Below are 18,101 nucleotides of genomic sequence, written 5' to 3' on the forward strand. Positions count from 1 at the left end.
ATTAACTCCAATGGTATCCTGAAATAAAACTTAAAAATTTTCTCTTCAACAACTTTAAATTGTAAAAAAAATTACACATTCATTTTAGAATTTTTAGAAGACAGATGAGCAAGAAGCAACAAATAACCACTGTTCCCCTTTCCGGTTTTTTTCTGCAGATAGGAACACCAGTTTCAAGAAAAATAAAATCAGAATCAAACTCTGCTTCAGAATGTTTTTCAATTTAACTTTTCTTGTTATGGAATATACTTTATGACATCATTGTAAATTAATGTGCAATATTCCATCAGATATACCATATTTAATTAAGAATCTTTCAGTTGAAATTTAGGTTGCTTCTAATTTCATATATCACAAATAATGCTGCAATATATATTCTGAAACATACCTCTACACACACCTATAAATACCGCCTTAGGAATCATTCCCAAAAGTAAAAATGCAAGGTCCAAAGAAATGTAAAATTTTAAAGCTTTGGATACATGTCAAGCTGAACTCCAGAAAGTCTGTGACGCTTTCTCCTTCCACTCACGTGTACAAGGATAAGCTTTTCCCTAGCCCAGGTTCTGGTGGTTTTTTGTTTTTTTTTTTTAAATACCTGCCAATGTGATAGTTTAAAAATCATGCTTTTGTTTAAATGTGTGGGATTTTTTTACTCATTGGTGAGGCCAAGCATTTTTCAATATTTTTTGCCCAATTTTACCTTTTTTACGTATGAATCATACACAAGCATCCTCAGCCCTTTTTTGCTGCCATTTGTCTTCTTACTGGATTGAAATAGCTTTGACATATATGAACAGAACCTAGGGCCCTCTACGTCTTATTTTAAGAGCTTATCATCATTATGTAAAAAAATATACTAAACAAAAGTTTCAGATACATTTAGAATTAGAGTATGAACAAGTTTTCCTTCTACTTTCCCAGTAAACTGTTTTATTTTATTTATTTGTTTCTTTGTTTGTTTGTTTATTTTTTTTGGCTGCACCTCGCAGCATGTGGGATATCTTAGTACCCCAACCAGTGACCGAACCTGCACCCCCTGCATTGGAAGCACGGAGTCTTAACCACTGGACTGCCAGGGAAGTCCCCCCAGTAAACTATTTTAAAACAAATTTCATGTGTTGACTTTTACAAATTATTGAATAAAAACGTTCAGAACAACAGAAAAAATGAAAGAAAGTCAGAAAAAAAGAGAAGGATACAGGCCCTAGAAAAAGACCTCTGCTATTTTCTGTGTGTCTTTCTCACAGATCAATCTGAAACTGAACTTTTCCTGACATTAAGGCACTGAAAAGCCAAAGCTTGCAGTTATATAAGAGACATATCATTGCTGTTATGTTTAAAATGTTACAAAAAGAGATTTAAAATGTTCCATGGTTTCATGCATTTTAATTCTCTTTGAAAAGCAACTAAAAAAAATGTACACGGCCCACTTCGCCTGCACCATCTTCTGCTCAATAATGGAATCACACCTCTCTTTTTAACCTCACATCTATTCCAGTTGCAAAGTACCACTGTTTTATACGTCTACTAAATGGAAAGGGGTTCAGAAATAAATTGCAGATTGGGGAGGAAAAAACAAACACAAAAAAGGGAGATTTAATGTGAGAGCCTTAAAAATGTAAAATCTGTTAAGACATATTGCCATTTGCTCCCAAGTTAGTTTCTTGAAAACATGATGGCATGAACACCTTTTTCTTAGAAGTATAAAGGTAAAATCACTTTTCGTTCCAGAAAGCTAGCATGCAGTTATAAAATATGCTATCATCCAAACACTTCCTGTAAAGGCTAAAAGTTCTGATCGACTGTTTCAGTGTGCCTAAAAACTGTGATATTAAAAAATCATCGAGGGCTTCCCTGGTGGCGCAGTGGTTGAGAGTCTGCCTGCAGATGCAGGGGATACGGGTTCGTGCCCCAGTCCGGGAGGATCCCACATGCTGCGGAGCGGCTGGGCCCGTGAGCCATGGCTGCTGAGCCTGCGCGTCCGGAGCCTGTGCTCCGCAACGGGAGAGGCCACAGCAGTGAGAGGCCCGCGTACCGCAAAAAAAAAAAAAAAAAAAAGTCCTCGTGGTTAAATGGAGCACTGACTAGCACCAAGCCTCCAAAGCAGACTCAGGGTAAGACACTTCACCTGATTCAACCTTGTCTGCAGAGTGATTCGTCCTCCAGTAGAAGGCATTCGGCTTAGTGCTGCCTCAATCTGTTAACACAAAAAAATGTTTAAATAAAAATAGGAGAATTCTAATTAGTGGCAGGGAGGTTTATAACAGAATGGAAAGAAAAGACTTCAGCCTAGTACTTTCTCGTCCATCTCGACTTCGCATAAGTCCCCTCTGTCACAATTAGTAACAACAGCTTGGCTCACACACGTTTCTAGTGCAGCTTTGTGTGGCATCCACAGTAACTTCCTGGGTTTGACTCAATAATTCCCTCCTGACTCTTCCTCAGACGTAACATTAAGTGCAGACAAAGATTTAAGACATTTTTTTATGTTTGTTTTTACCTGGTCTTTTTCTTTTGTAAGTTCATCAAAAAACCGTTCCGTTTCAGCTAGGGTCCTAATTTTTGCTGTATACTCAAAATCATTACCCTGTGGTGGTACGTAGGCAGGCTTACACTGTTCATAGCTAACTGATTTATTCTTCTCCCAGGCTGATCTCACAGAGACTTTCTTCACTCCACTTGGCAACGGTTCGGGGGAAGAGCTATGATTAACATGGATGTCAGTGGTTTTTTCTGAGTATTTTTTTTCTGTCAGAGAGAAAAGAAGTTTCTTTTATTTCTTATCAGCTCTTCTAACAGAGCATGTACATACTAAATATGTTACCCAACTTCACTTTCTGGAAATGGCTGCTACACGGCCAAAAAAAATGTAATGAAAAGAGATACATAATGAATCATATATACTCAGTTTTTTTCTCCACAGAATTCTAAAAGCCCTGCCCTCAGTTTGACAATCTTCACAACTTCCCTAAATAAACTTAAAGCAAAAAAAAAGTTTAAAAACTAAACAACACATTTAGTGGACATATACCAACATTACAGAGTTAGTATTTTAAGGGCCTACCCAAGTGATTTCACATACATTACCTTATAACTTTATAAGATAAATGAGAAAAAGAAACTTAAAATATAAATGAGAAAAAGAAGGTTACAGAACATAAGTTACAGAATATAAAAAACTGAACAGTATGGCCCTGGTAATTAAAGATTAACATCCCCTGTACCTCGGTTTCCCAACTTTCCAATGAGGATAACAACACTGACACAATATGAGTGTCACAAATGCTTATTTTTAGAGGCCGTTGGGTAAAAAAAGATTTAAGTGCAGGATATAATGACATTTAGAACCTTGAAAAGATACCAGAAACTCACAAAATGAAAGACTAAAACCATAACTGATAATTTTTTAAGGAAAAGGTACCTTCTGAGTCATCTAGAGGAAGAAACTGGAGTTGTTTCCTTGGATTGGGACGTTGTACTGTAGACACAGGAACAGTATCTAAATCATCCAAAAGTATATCAAATCTATTGAATGAAGCAAGTTACTTGTGAGAAAAAAAGTGTTAACTGATGTTCCCTATCTCCACTAGAAAGATGAGCTGGCATCCAGTTAACTTACATATTCACATATCTTTAAAAGAGAAAGGTGGTCATACAATTTTTTAAAACTGAAATTTAATTTATATTTTCTAACACAAAATTATATTTACATACTGGCGACTTAAAGCATTTACCAATACATTATCTCATCCGATCTTTGTAACAACCATATGAAATAAGCAGGTAGGCACTATTACCCCCGTTTTATAGAAGAGGAAACTGAGGTTCAATGTGCTTCAGTAATTTTCCCCAAGAGCCTGACAGAGCTGGGCCACTAGCTCTCATGTCTTAGGAGTCAGTGGCCCTCCCACCACAGCACACACTCCCAACCACACTTCAGAGAGAACTTTCTCAGGAGCACAGGTAAACTTGTGTTTAGTGCCAGGGCCATACCAGGACAGCCCACTTTCTTGTACAAATGGCCCCCAATTCTCCCTGTATCTTATACCTTTTCAGGAAAACAAAGAATTATCATTCTATATCCAAAAGCTGGAAGAGGTTCTGAGGCAGTATTTAAATTTTATAGTAGCCAGTTTACACACCTAAAAACTGTTTTCACGTATTATAGTACTTTTTTATTTTGAGTATGACATTTATTTAAATGATTTAAATCCACAGAATCCCCATTAACAACTGAAAAATTAGTGACAGCTAGAGGCATAAGTTGACATTTTTAAAAAATCAATACTATATATATTTTATTCAACAATTTTAGAGAACTTACCGAATCGGGCTGCTTTCATTTTTGCTAAGTAGATGACTAAATCCTGGGGACAAATTTTCTTTAGGGGATCGTTTTGGACTATAAGCCACAGTCACTGGTGTTAACATAATCTCTCTTTTTGCTACAAAGGAAAACGAAGAGGAGACAGTCTGTTCCTTCTATGTATGTGCTAGGATGGCAGAGCATAGCTTCTTTTCCAGTACCTTATTTCTAACTAAGAATACATTTTCATTGTAAAACTTTTTCAAAGATAAGTAAGAGTATACAAAGTAAAAATAGTTCATAATCCTAACATCTAGAGGAAACCACTGGTAAGATTTTAGTGTATCAGACTGTAGTTGCAGCGCTCTGACTCAAAACTGGTTTTTCAGGATTTTAGAAGTCGACTGGAAATAAGATGGAAACACCAGTGCACTAGTGAACATTCCTAATAACACAGTCATACACGAATCTCCTCAGCAGTTATGGAAATGGAAATTAAGGATACAGAAGCCCAATGCTTAACTTTAAGACCATACTTATAATTGGCTAAAGAAAAAGGTGACTAATGCTGAGTAACCCTAGGTAAATATATGGAAAAAAACATCATTTTCAGGCTAGCTTCATTTGTTTGAACTACTGTTTAATTAGATAGTTGTCAAAATATCTAGTTGAGTTTGTCTCAAAAACTGTGAAGTGGTATTAGTTGCAAAACATTTGCGGGACACACTCAAAAATCTCACTTTGATAAACGGTGAGAATTTCTTCAGTTATAGTCATAGTAACTGTGCAATCAGATGGTGTTATTGAACAAGATGGTATTTAGGGATTCTGTGTTCAGAGCACTGTACTAGGTGCTAGGAAGAGTGTAAGGGACACAGAAAGCATCAAACAGTGTGTATGGCTCAGATGCCACTCTTCCAAGCCCAAGAGACATAAACCTCTAACTCTTACTTGGAGTACTTGATTTACGATTTGAAGGTGGTAAAGATGACGATCTCTGTGAAGCAGAATTAAATCTCTTTTGTCTTTGCTGGGCACCTTTCTCTGGGGACCGACTTGCATTGACTGAAGTGTCAGTTAGCCGAGGAGTCACTAATTCTGTAACAGAAAAATGTAAAACAATAAAAACAAAAATACGAAACAAACCTAGCTTCAGTTACCTGCTTTTTATTAACAGATGGTTACACCAAGCAAGCAATTCTTCTCACCATCTAGATTATAACGATTACTTGCAAAATGCACCACATTACAATGCTAAAAAATGCTTGATGAAGAAAAACGTGGGAGTTTTTAATGAATTCATTCTGGTTCTCTGTTTACAACTGGCATTCAAGGTGATTTTTCAAGAGTTTATTTTTAGAAAGCAGGTCACTAATTTATTTACTAGCAGATACTGCTTTGGAAAGGCAATGCCAAAGACGTTAATGATGTAATTAGCAGGCCCAACCAAATAAGCACCAGAGCAAGTACAAGCGCCTGGACCTGTGAAATAAACAGTATTAAACATACTTGTTGTCCTACTGATAGATGCTCAGTAACCAATAAAGGGAGAGTAGGAAATGTTACATCTCACTTCATGAACACCAAATGCCTGTCGTAACTTTCTGATGTGTGCAAGTAAGACAAATTGATATGGAAAGTTTTCAAATATCCTTAAGAATGCCACGTAAATCTTTAATAATCAGAACATAATATGTCATTTGAAAAGGTACCTATGTGATGACAATGATAAATTAACAACCTGGGTGGTCCAGTGGTAAAGAATCCACCTTCCAATGCAGGGGATGGGGGTTCGATCCCTGTTCGGGGAACTAAGATCCCACATGCCGCGGGGCAACTAAGCCAGCGTGCCACAACTACTGGGCTCACACGGCCTGGAGCCTGAGCGCCACAACTAGAGAGAGAAAACCCGCACGTCACAACCAGAGAGAAGCCCGCGCGCCACAATGAAGAGTCAGCATGTCGCAACAAAAGATCCCACATGCCTCAATGAAGATCCCACGTGTTGCAACTAAGACCCGTCACAGCCAAATTAATTAATTAATTTTAAAAAATTAACAACTAGGGGATTCAACTGTCTGCAATGGGGCCGAAACAGCATAAAAATAAATTTTTTATTTTATTACTTGAGGCATTTCATTTTAAGAAGGCAATATAATTGGGGGAGAAAGAGATCTATATATCTATATTTCTATCAAACAAGGAATAAAATACTTACTATTTGAGGTATCCTCTTTCTCCGTCTGTGTGCCCCAATTTTTAAATACTTTTTCTTCATCAAGTTCTTTCAAAGCTTTCATGATTGGTGTGTCTGAAGTGTCTCTTTGTTTTTTTATCAATAAACTTGTTGGTGAACTTCCAGGTGAAGGATCCTTTTCCAGAGGAGAATGGTACCTTAAATAATAATTGTAAGACACACGGTGCTATGAACGGAATATTTGTGTCTCCCCAGAATTCTTATGTTGAACGCGATTCTTATGACGAATTCTTGTCCTCACCTTTTGGAGGTGATTAGGTTTTGATGAGATCATGAGGGTAAAGCCCCCAAGCTGGGATTAGTGCCCTTATAAAATAAGGAAGAGACATCTTGATCTCTCCCTACACACATGCACCAAAGAAAGGCCATGTGAGGACAGAACCAGGACCCAACCATGCTGGCACCCTGATCTCAGACTGCCCACCTCCAGAACTGTAGGACAAAACTGCTTGTTGCTTAAGCCACCCAGTCAAGGGTAATTTGTTGTAGCAGCCTGAACTAAGATGGTTTACCGGGATTACTAGGGGAATACCATGAGGGCTGACAGTTACTCCACAACGAATACGTATGCTTCACAAGGCAAATCAATAAAATTGAGCCTGTATATAATAGAGCAGTGCTTCCCAATCCTTTTCACAGCCTAGAGCATACAGAAATATAATATTTATATGGCACTCTGGAGTAAATGAACGAGGTTGCTCATGGGGGGCTCAGCTATCTGGAGGGTGAGGACCAACCTCTTGTCCGAACTGTAAGCCCGTGCACAGGGCACAGCACTATGCAAGCAGCACAGGTGGAGATAGCTCCTCAAGGCCTACAGGAGGAAAATGTCCGAAAAGCACTAGCCTTTCAAAATAAAGTAAAAATCAGATCCTCAAAATTAAGACATAAAAGGAACAAGGAGATGGTTCTTTACAACTTCCTGAACTTTGAAAGGCTACTGAAATCTCTAAGAAAACCTAACAGTCTCTAAATATGATCTTCGACGGAGCTGTCTCACCCAGCAAGGCAGGTGTCCTCCGGCTGGCTGTCTGCCTTGCTGTCCCGCGTGTCCAGAGGCTGCCCAGTGAAGATGGAATGCTCTGCTCCCGGGATCAGCCACTTCCGCCGGCTGACGTCGGAGCTCGCCAGTGTGCTGTGAGGACGAGAAGTGTTCTCAGGCACTGCACGGTCTGCGCTCCAGTTTAGACTGAGCACATACAGAAAACAAGCTGCTCTGAAATGTTATTTCCACATTTACACAGGAATTTAAAAACAGCATAAAACAATCTTATTTTAGCTAGATGAACTCTATTTTACAGTTTTCAGCTCCGACTGAATTGTTATTCTTGGTTTCAGAAGAACAGTCAAGATTTAGGTACCGTCACGTGTACCCGGCTCCGAACACCCCGGCCCAGCCCCTCACCGCACTTCACACCCTTTATGCCCCGTCGAGCTCAGGGCCCTGAGGTGAAGCGAGAGCACCTTGCCTGTTCCTCCCAGACCAGCACTGCCAACAGAATTTTCTGTGAAGACAGAAAACACCCTCCGTGTGCACAGTACAATACCATGGCCACCGGCCACATACACACGAGCTCGTAAATGCTTGCAACGCAGCTAGATTGAAACAGCTGTGGTGGCCAGCACTGATGTAATGAACAGTGTAGTTCTAGACCATGACATTCCTCCCTGTGACTGTGAAGCCCGGCCCGACTGAGGCTCACCCCACCATACACTCCGGTCACTCGAGGCCTCATACTCTCCACACCGCCTCCTGCCCTCATCCGGCGCGGCCTCCACGCGCACACGGGAGCTGCTCCCAACTCCCGCCGACGACCCGACTCCCTTGTTCAGTCGCCCCTTCAGAGGACGCTCACTGCACGCATCATCCCAGAGAAGGCAGCTCCCTTCAGAAATCACAGCTCCAAAGATGCTCTGGCTCCCGTGCTTGAGCATCCCCACGGTGCTCTCACCACGAGGCCCACGACCCTGGGCCTCCCCTTCCCTGTGCACCAGCCCCTCCTAGCTGTCGGGCTCCTCTTCACCCCACTCCCACCACCACCCCAGCCCACGCTCCTGGTAACCAGTACTCATCGCCTGGACCCCCTTCCCTGCTCACTTGCCATCGCATCTGACTGGCAGCAAACCTAAGCCTGTCTGACTACAATGAGCTCACTTTCCTTCTGTGTCTGTACTCCTACAGTTGAGCTGTGCTGGACAGAAGCTGCCCAGCTGTGTAGACTGGGGTATCACCACAGAATCACCATCACTATCTCAAGTGGACGCCCAACACTGGCTGCCAACACATCTTCCCGTAATTAAGGAGCTCCGATTCCCCAATATGACTATCTGACACCCTCTCCACTCTCCTCAAACCTCTCGCCCCAGCCTTGACTGTCAGGTGATAACCTTGCATCACACTCCAGAGAGAAAATAGAAACCACAGGATAGGAACTCCTGTCTTCCTCTCTCTGTTTCCTTTCACAACCAAACTTTTTAAGAGTTGTCTCTTTTATCTATCAGTATTTTCATTTCAGCTCCCAGTCACTCCTTTTCCCCTCAATTTTTAAATTAAGAATCATTTCAAACATTCTTAGAAAATTACAAAGAGTACTATAACAAGCACTTGCCCATACTTAGTTTTAATAAATGCTAACATCTTTACCATATGTGTTTTTAATTGTAAGACATAAATAGCATATATATGGTTGTTTGCATTTTTAAAATTACATAAAGGGCATAATGTATGCATCCTTTTAATGCTGCTTTTTCTACTCAACATTACGTTTGAGACTTACCCATGTTAATATCTACAGCTCTACCATTTTAATAGTTTATCCACAGTATGACTGCATCACAAGTCATTTATCCTTTCTCCTGTTGGTGGATGTTTAGTTTCTAATGTATCACCTTTCAACAATGCTCTAATGAACATATGTCAGAATTTCTCCAAGATAAACACCTTAAACTAGAACTGTGGAATTTGGGGTGTGCTCACCTCCAGTCTTACTGGATACTGACAAATCACTCTCCAGATGCGCTGTACCAATTTTCAGTCAAACCAGTAGTTTGAGAGTTCCTGTTTCTTCATGTCTTTGTGAAATTTTACAATGACTGGCCTGTCTGATGGTGTGAGTGGTATCCCATTACTGTTTTCATTTGCAACTTTCTGATTATTAGTGAAATGAGCATCTTTTCATTTTCGTTAGCCATTTAGGTTTCTTTTTCTGTGAACAGCTTGTTCATATTTTTTATCACTTTTTTATCGAGGAGGTTCTCTTTTTTTTTTGATTTGTAGAAGTCCTTTATATTCTGGATACTAATCCTTTATTGGTTCCTGTTCACTTAAAAAATGTAGGACTTCCCTGATGGCGCAGTGGTTAAGAATCCGCCTGCCAATGCAGGGAACACGGGTTCAAGCCCTGGTCCAGGAAGATCCCACATGCCACAGAGCAACTAAGCCCGTGCGCCACAACTACTGAGCCTGCACTCTAGAGGTCTCTCGCCTAGAGCTCGTGCTCCGCAACGAGAAGCCACCGCAATGAGAAGCTCGCACACCACAACGAAGCGTAGCCCCTGCTCACCACAACTAGAGAAAGCCTGCGTGAAGCAACGAAGACCCAACGCAGCTAAAAATAAATAAATAAAATTTTTTTAAAAATGTAAAACAGTTCAAGCATGAAGACATCCAGATGATACTCAGGCACCAACCAACCCGCTTTATAAAATCTTGATTCGCTGCTGTATATCCTTTAGAATTCTACGGAGCGGAACAATACAGATACAACTGAAGTCCCCTGTGTACCTTTCCAACCTCATTCTTCCCCAAAGCAACGGTTCATGCTAAATTTGTGTTCAGCAACCCCATAAGTGCTTTCACACCTTTACTCCATCTGTATGACCCGTAAGATCTGCAGAGCTGATTTACATGCTAAAGTCGATATAACTAGTACCCAATTTCTTCTGCAACTAGTTTTTTTTGTGTTCCATATTATGTTCTTAAGATTAAACCATGTTGACAGGCTAGTTATGGGGTTGGCAACTGTGAGTAAAGAGCCAGACGATAAATATTTTAGGTATTATGGGCCAGATAGTCTCTGTCACAACTACTCAATTTTGTCACTGCAGCACAAAGCACCTATAGACAATACACAAATGAATAAGCTTAGGTATGTTCCAATAAAACTTTATTTCTGGACACTGAAAACTGAATTTCATATAGTTTTCAGGTGTCATGAAATATTATTCTTTGATTTTCTTTTTCCAAACATTTAAAAACAAAAACCATTCTTTGCTCACAGGCCTTACAAAAACAGGTGGTATGGGAATTCCCTGACAGTCCAGTGGTTAGGACTCCGCGATTTCACTGCCGTGGGCCCGGGTTCAACCCCTGGTCAGGGAACTAAGATCCTGCAAGCCGTGCAGCCCAGAGCAAAAAAAAAAAAAAACACAGGCAGTAGGCTAGATTTGGCTGGGGAGCTGTAGTTTACCAACCACCAATCTAGTCTGTGCACTGTCATGCTGAGCAGTATTATGCATAAATGTATCACAATATACTGACATTCGGGCTGTTAGACATCTAGGTTGTGTTCATCCACTCTTCAATACATTCACCACTGCCTTCCGCTTCGATCACTCCGTGCCAACTGCTCTCCAGGTCATCAGGAACCTCCAGCTTACAAATCCAACAGACCCTCATTCCTCATCTCACTGGCTCTCTTAACAGCTGCTTCAGTCTTTCTCCTGGTTTCCAGCAGCTCTTTCTCAGGTTCCTTTGCCAGCTCCTTCTCTACCCAACACCAAAACACTGGGGTTCTTCAGAGCTTTGTCCTGGGCTTGCTTCTCACTAAACAGACGCATCCATCCAATAGCTTTAAGCCCTATCTAGAAAGACAACTCCAATATTGATAACTCCAGCCTTATTTCTGCACTCCAAACGGAAATTTATCATCACCTGCTTGATTTCCACTTGGAATTTACATGAATCTCAAACTAAAATCTTCAAGACGTAAATTCTGGTCTTTACCCCATGGTCTGCTCTTCCCACCTCCTCCCTGGTTCAATGCTACACCTTTAGCTGTTCAAGACAGAAACAAAGGACTGACCTGACGCCTCCCTTTCTTACCTTGCCATCCAATTCATCCAGAATCTTCTCAAATCCTTCTCGTCTGTCCGTTTCTATGGCCACCACCCAGCTAGCACCATCTCTCTCCTAGCCCTGCAATAGCCTAATTAGTCTCTCTGCTTCTACTCTTTTCCCTTCCTCGTGGCAGGTGCATTAAAAAAATAGAAATCAGGTGACACAATTTTACTATATAAAACCCGGGCTTCCCTGGTGGCGCAGTGTTTGAGAGTCCGCCTGCCGATGCAGGGGACACGGGTTCATGCTCCAGTCTGGGAAGATTCCACATGCCGCGGAGCAGCTGGGCCCGTGAGCCATGGCCGCTGAGCCAGCGCGTCCGGAGCCTGTGCTCCGCATCGGGAGAGGCCACATCAGTGAGAGGCCCGCGTGCCGCAAAAAAACAAACCAAAACAAAAGAAAAACCCGTCAAAGGTGTCCCAATGGACTTACAGTAAAATCCAAACCCTTGACCCTGGTTTAGAAAGCTATGTATGATGGGTCTGTGATTTTATCTGGGGCTCCTTTGTCCCTTGCTGGGAACAGTCAGGCCACATGAGCCTCCTCTGGGTTCTTTAAACATAAGACTAAGCACTTTCCTACCTCAGGACTCAGCAAGAGCACTGTCTCTGCCTGGAACACCCCTCCCTCCACACCTCCCACCTGAACGACTCTGCATGTCTTCCCTCTCCACTAACGCGTCCCTCCACAGAAAGGCCCCTCCCTGACTCCAACTTTAGCCCTCCTTTTTGTTCAATCTCAAATGTCCAATTTCAGTTATTTACATTATCTTACCTTTCAATAATTCATTATGTCCTACTAATATTAATTAGTAAAGATCTAGAAAAAGTTTCTCATTTGACAATTACAACTTAGGTTAACATCTGCAAGTTAATCTTTTTCTGATAAAACATCAATATTAGGAAGTTATGACCTACTCATTTAATACTCTTTATTTACATCAAAATCACAATAAAAACAATTCTAATATGAAAAAAACTTACTGTGTAAATAAATCATCAAGATAATGCTCTTAGATTATAACAAAGCTAATTTGGAAAAACTAAAAAGAAAAATCCACACAACCTAATGCAGATCCATCTTCATAATTCTTTCCATTAACATGGGAATAAAATTTCTGGAAGTTTAGGGCTAAAAGACCTTTTGAGATGTTCTAACCCAATGTCCTTGTTTTTACAGATGATAAAACTGAGCTCCAAAAAATGAAGTGATCTGCCTAAGGTCACACGGCTGGGCAGAGTCAAAAACAAATAAAACATCCCAGTTCTCGTCACTCCCAATCTGACTCTACATTACCTTTCGGCAAATGCCTCTGCGTATGAGCTTTCACAATATCTAACCATTAGATGTTTTCACGCATCAGGTTCTGTGATGACATTTAACTGTGTCTTCCTCACGATTTAGACAGATGAGTGTCTCAATTCAATTACAGGGTACGCCTATTACTAGCTTTACAGAGAGATTAAACGAAGTAACTTACTTGGCACGTGAGGGTCTCATAGGAGTTTTAGAATTATGACGAAGACTTAACATATTCTCATGCTCTACTTGCTTGACCTGAGCTTCAAGTTTTGAAATTGTTCTAATTCAAAAGCAATAAGATAAATTAAGTACATTTCAACAAATTTAAAATACAGCTCAACTACAAATTACTTATTTAACAGATACTTCTAGGAAAGGGGTGACAAAAGAGCTGCACATGCATAAACCTTCTTCATAGTAAAAAGCCACATTACACTTTAAAAAGCTGAAAAAAATCAGGGAGAATAAATAGGAAGGCAAATAGAAGAAACTCTACGAAGGAGCATTTCATATGCTACAACTGAAGGAAAAGGGAACAACACATACATGTAATACAGAAAGTAAAAAAAAAATTTAGAAATTTTACTACAGATAAAAACACAGTATAAATCAAATAAAAATAAAATAAATTCAGCAATCAAATAAATTGCAATTCTAACATGTTTAATTCTAATATGTATGTATTCATATGACATATACACGGGTAAGGCTCTCACAAAAGAGGAAGCAGGCTTACCGTCCGAAGCAGAGCTATTAAAAAGAACTTCCTGTTCTGAACAACTCTCAACCTATAGGCAGCTCATCTGATTTGTGCTGTGTTCAGGATAAAAGCTTATCTTCAAGCTTACCAAGAGAAAATAAGCACTGTGGCCAGTTAACTGTTTTGCGGATATCTTGGCATTCTTTCTGTCTTTTGAAACTTTGAATATGTCTCCATCTCATCTTTTAAACTTAAATTCTTACCTACTCTGTTGCAAGGAAGGTTTGAGGGAGAAAGCTCTAACAGGGCTAATGCTTATACCAAACGGATAACAAACGATCCCTAGAATTGAATGCTTCACAGAAAAGACCTGAGCAGACAAGAAAGCTAGACTGTTCCTGTTCTTCCCTATGAGAAGTCCTTAAGAGTGCATAAAATCTCTAAGTCAGGGACATCACTTATCTCCAAATAAAACTACAAAAATATACACTAAAGCCAATTAGAAATATCTAATCATTTGCCATAGGGACCACTTAACGACTGTTCCTTCCCTAAGTAAGCAAATCAGATCATGAATACAGTCCTCAAACCAGGTCTTTAAGAAAGTAAATAACCACAAAATTGGTGTGAATGCTATTTTCTTTTTGGAGCACAAAGATAATTCAGTGAATTAGACTACTTCTTAAAATTCTTTTCAACGATTTAATATCACTTAGGTTTTACCTATGCTAAGTAAATACATAATGTTTGGGGACCTGCACACCTTTCAGGCACAGCCACCAATATATTCTAATCATTTAAAACTCTTTGGCTAAAATCAAATGTATTTCCAGGTGAAGGGAAGATGAGGATTAAAATCTAATCTCAAAGTGCTTAAAAATCCCCAAGAAAAGCTTTTTTCATCACTTTTAATATAGACACATATTTAGGGCCTGAAAGAACAGTTATTTGCTTATTAGTTAAGACAATATATTTTACCTTTTCAAATCAGAAATCTGAGTGTGTGCATCAAGCAATTTGTTCTCAGTTTTATTTAATGTATCCTACGAAAATAAAGGAAAAATTCAGACAACTGAAGATAAATATTCAGATGTATTCCTTTTATTTTAAAATGCATAATATAAAACTAATCTAAGACTACACCAGAGAGCTACAAAGAAAATTATGCAGATACTCAGCAAGTATGGCATCAGCCACAGAGCCAATATACATGATTCAAGGGAAAAAATGAAGAGCAAAATACTGGTTTATACAAATAGCTGTGTGTAAGCCCCCTGTTTAATAAGCAAAGCCTATAATGCTTTGCTTGATTAGAAACAGTGTTAAAATGGACATATTTTAAACACAAACTTGACTAAAACCTCAGTAAATGGCAAAGCGAATACCTGCAATGATGAGATTTCAGATATAACAATTGGCCCCTGAAACCCCAGACATCTTGGCTACCTAGCTATGCAGGCCTTTTCACTAACCTTGAATAATCACAACCCTGCATTTTATGCAACAGAACTACTTGGACCCCACTTACTTATTGTGGGGTTTCAATGAATTCAAATACGTAGATCCCAAACAGAGTTTTAATTAAGAAGTTAAACATAATTAACTCAACCCCACAAAAAGCTAATGTTTTGAAAAACAAAACCTTATATTTAAATAGTATTAAATAATTATTTGCATTTGTATGGTATTTTATCCTCTTCTAAAAATTTCATCTCATCTCAAATGCAATAGCCATTCAATAAATATTTGTTAAATTAACAAATTTGTGAGTTAAATGGGCAGATATTTGAAAATAAGGAAACTGACATGAGAGGATAAGTGAGCGGTCTAGTTCAAATAGCCAGATGGGGACAGAGGAGGGGAAGAGAAAGGGAGAAAGGGTTAGATCTCTCGACTTCCAAACTAATGCTTTTGCCCCGACAGGAAGTTCAGAACATGAATGATCAACTGTTACCTTTACTCTTTCGTGTTCTTTTCCAAGGGACTCATACTCTCCTAAAAGCTACAAGGAAAAACAAAGAATTGCACCACAAAATTAAATATTATAATATCAACAGAGGGACAGTCTGTAAAATAACTGCCCTTACTCTTCAAAGCTGCCAGTGTCATGAAAGAAAAAGGTTAACACATTGTTTCAGATTAAAGGCAACTAAAGAGATAAGTGAATAGATCCTGGACTGGGGAAAAAGGTGACATAAAGGAACAATCTGGATATGGACTGCATCAGTATTAGATTTCTTTATTTGGATAATTTTTCTGTGACTATGGATGTATTTCTTAGGAAACACATACCAAAAGTATATAAGTACAGGGGCTCAACGTCTACAACTTACTCTCAAATGGTTCAAGAAAAAAAAAAAAAATATATATATATATATGTGTGTATGTGTGTGAAAAAAAAATATATATGTGACATGATAAAGCAAATATGGCAAAATGTTAACTGGTGATCCTAGGATATAGGAGTATGACAGTTCTTGCACGTTCTCTGTAAATTTGAATTTATTTCAAAATAGAAAGTAAAACAAATAATTTATTTCAGTCAATGCCCTTTAAGTAAGCAGTATTTGAAAAGATTAAAATGTATTTGCATTGTTCTCTTTGGAACTGTTGCACACTACCTTTTGTTAAGTTAGTTCCACAGAGTAAAGGTACAATCCCCAAAGTCTAATGTAATTAGGTAATTTATTTAAAAATACATAAGTGAGACTTCTGGTGAAAGAAGAGAGATTCATCACAGGATTTTCTTTTTATCCAGAGATCCCACTAAATTAACAATGAATCAATTAAAGAGAAAACAAAGGAGGTAACAGCAACGAGCGAGAGATTTCAATGAAGATGCAACAAGGCTACAACTTCCAGAGTCTGAATAAAGGATGCTAATGGCAAGTAGGTTGATCTCTTCATAACCCTGAGAGGCTCACAACTTGAACCCCAGGTTCAGTGGTGGGCAGGGTTGAAGCACAGGGCTGACCACAGGAAACTGGTTCAAAGTCCTGGGTTAGAGTCCAGGGCCTTTTCCCAACCCATACAGCAGTGGACTGTTCAGCCAGGCAATAGGGCGTAGAAGACATGACTGTGAGAGAAAAATGCAACTTTGGAAACACAAGTATGATAGCAGGGTGTGAGGGGGAGGCAAAGAGATAAAGAGAAAATGACTAAGGAAAAGTCTTCAAAAAAAAAAAAAAAACCCACCTGACTCTCCCCTCCCTCAATTCCACCAGAGCCTGGCTGATAGGTTCCAGACAAGAAACCGGAAGACTTTTGTTTGGGAAAACTGAACAACCCCAGAAAGAAAGACACATTTACACCTGGAGGTTCCCTAACCAAATGCCTGGTGCATCACTTACAACTGCTTGTAAGTGAAGGTACCAGGAAGTAAGTCCCATCTGTGCACAGAGTCTCCAAATAGCTTTTTACTGCCTCCCTCTTAAACGTGAACCTACCAAAGAACCAACATTTGAAAAAAAAAAATTTCATATGAAACAGACTTCAAATCAAAATGAAAGGTTAACTTAGAAGAAATAATGAACCAAAACTAAAGGAAAGTATCAAAAGAAAGCTATTATTGGGACCTCCTTGGTGGTCCAGTGGTAAAGAATCCGCCTTACAATGCAGGGGATGTGGGTTCGATCCCTGGTCAGGGAACTAAGGTCCCACATGCCACGGGGCAACTAAGCCCACGTGCCACAATTACTGAGCTCACATGCCTCAAACTACAGAGCCCACGTGCTCTGGAACCCAACGCGCCACAACTAGAGAAGAGAAAACCCGCACGCCACAACTAGAGAGAAGCCCACGCGCCACAACAAATGACCCCACGTGCCTCAACAGAGATCCTGTGTGCCGCAACTAAGACCCAACACAGCCAAAAATAAATAATAAATAAATCTTAAAAAAAAAGAAAGCTAGTATTAATATCCTCAGAGAAATAACAATGTTATAGTCACAAAACGAGAACAGAAAGCTTTGAAAAACGAGCAATCAGAGAATAAAGAGCTCTTAGAAAGTAACAATGAGAAAAGACATAATTAATACTAAGACTGGAAGATAAAGGACAAAGAGGCCATGATGAACACTAAAACATAAATAAGTCTTAGAGAATCAACCCATGCAATACAACATCTACTCATAAAAGTTCCAGAGAAAGAGAAGAGAGAGAGGCAGGAAATTAATAGAGAAATAACATCAGCATTTGTAGAACTAAAAGACATTAATTTCCAGATTGGAAGAACCTATGCCCCAAACACTGTTATGGACTATCAGAATACCAGGGATAAAAAGAAGATGCTAGAAAGCTTGCAGAAGGCTAGTCATGAAAGGCACTGTGGCTGTCAGGAAGCTCTTTCAGGACGCCTGTCCTTAGTACTCAGCCATTATGCTGCAAAGAAGCCCAAATGAGGCCACATGGAAG

The 18,101-nt window shown here is 39.5% G+C and overlaps 1 protein-coding gene across 14 annotated transcripts in view; it reads right to left on the reverse strand.

Moving 5' to 3' along the window:
• MPHOSPH9 (M-phase phosphoprotein 9) overlaps positions 1-18,101 on the reverse strand; it is a 54,788-nt gene that overhangs the window by 4,483 nt on the left and 32,204 nt on the right. For 12 of the 14 annotated variants that reach the window (XM_032602350.1, XM_032602344.1, XM_032602341.1 and 9 more), the window contains 10 exons: positions 15,642-15,689; positions 14,666-14,730; positions 13,166-13,267; positions 7,567-7,701; positions 6,528-6,703; positions 5,261-5,407; positions 4,328-4,448; positions 3,425-3,528; positions 2,504-2,751; positions 2,132-2,200 (listed from right to left, as the gene is read on the reverse strand). In XM_032602350.1, coding sequence (XP_032458241.1) covers positions 2,132-2,200; positions 2,504-2,751; positions 3,425-3,528; positions 4,328-4,448; positions 5,261-5,407; positions 6,528-6,703; positions 7,567-7,701; positions 13,166-13,267; positions 14,666-14,730; positions 15,642-15,689 — 1,215 coding nt within the window. Of the gene's footprint in view, positions 1-2,131; positions 2,201-2,503; positions 2,752-3,424; positions 3,529-4,327; positions 4,449-5,260; positions 5,408-6,527; positions 6,704-7,566; positions 7,702-13,165; positions 13,268-14,665; positions 14,731-15,641; positions 15,690-18,101 lie in introns of those variants that run through there. The other 2 variants (XR_004345338.1, XM_032602353.1) reach the window with 2 other exon arrangements.

This window comes from Phocoena sinus, chromosome 14 (genome assembly GCF_008692025.1).
Source record: "Phocoena sinus isolate mPhoSin1 chromosome 14, mPhoSin1.pri, whole genome shotgun sequence".
In the NCBI taxonomy this organism is placed as follows: Eukaryota; Metazoa; Chordata; class Mammalia; order Artiodactyla; family Phocoenidae; genus Phocoena; species Phocoena sinus.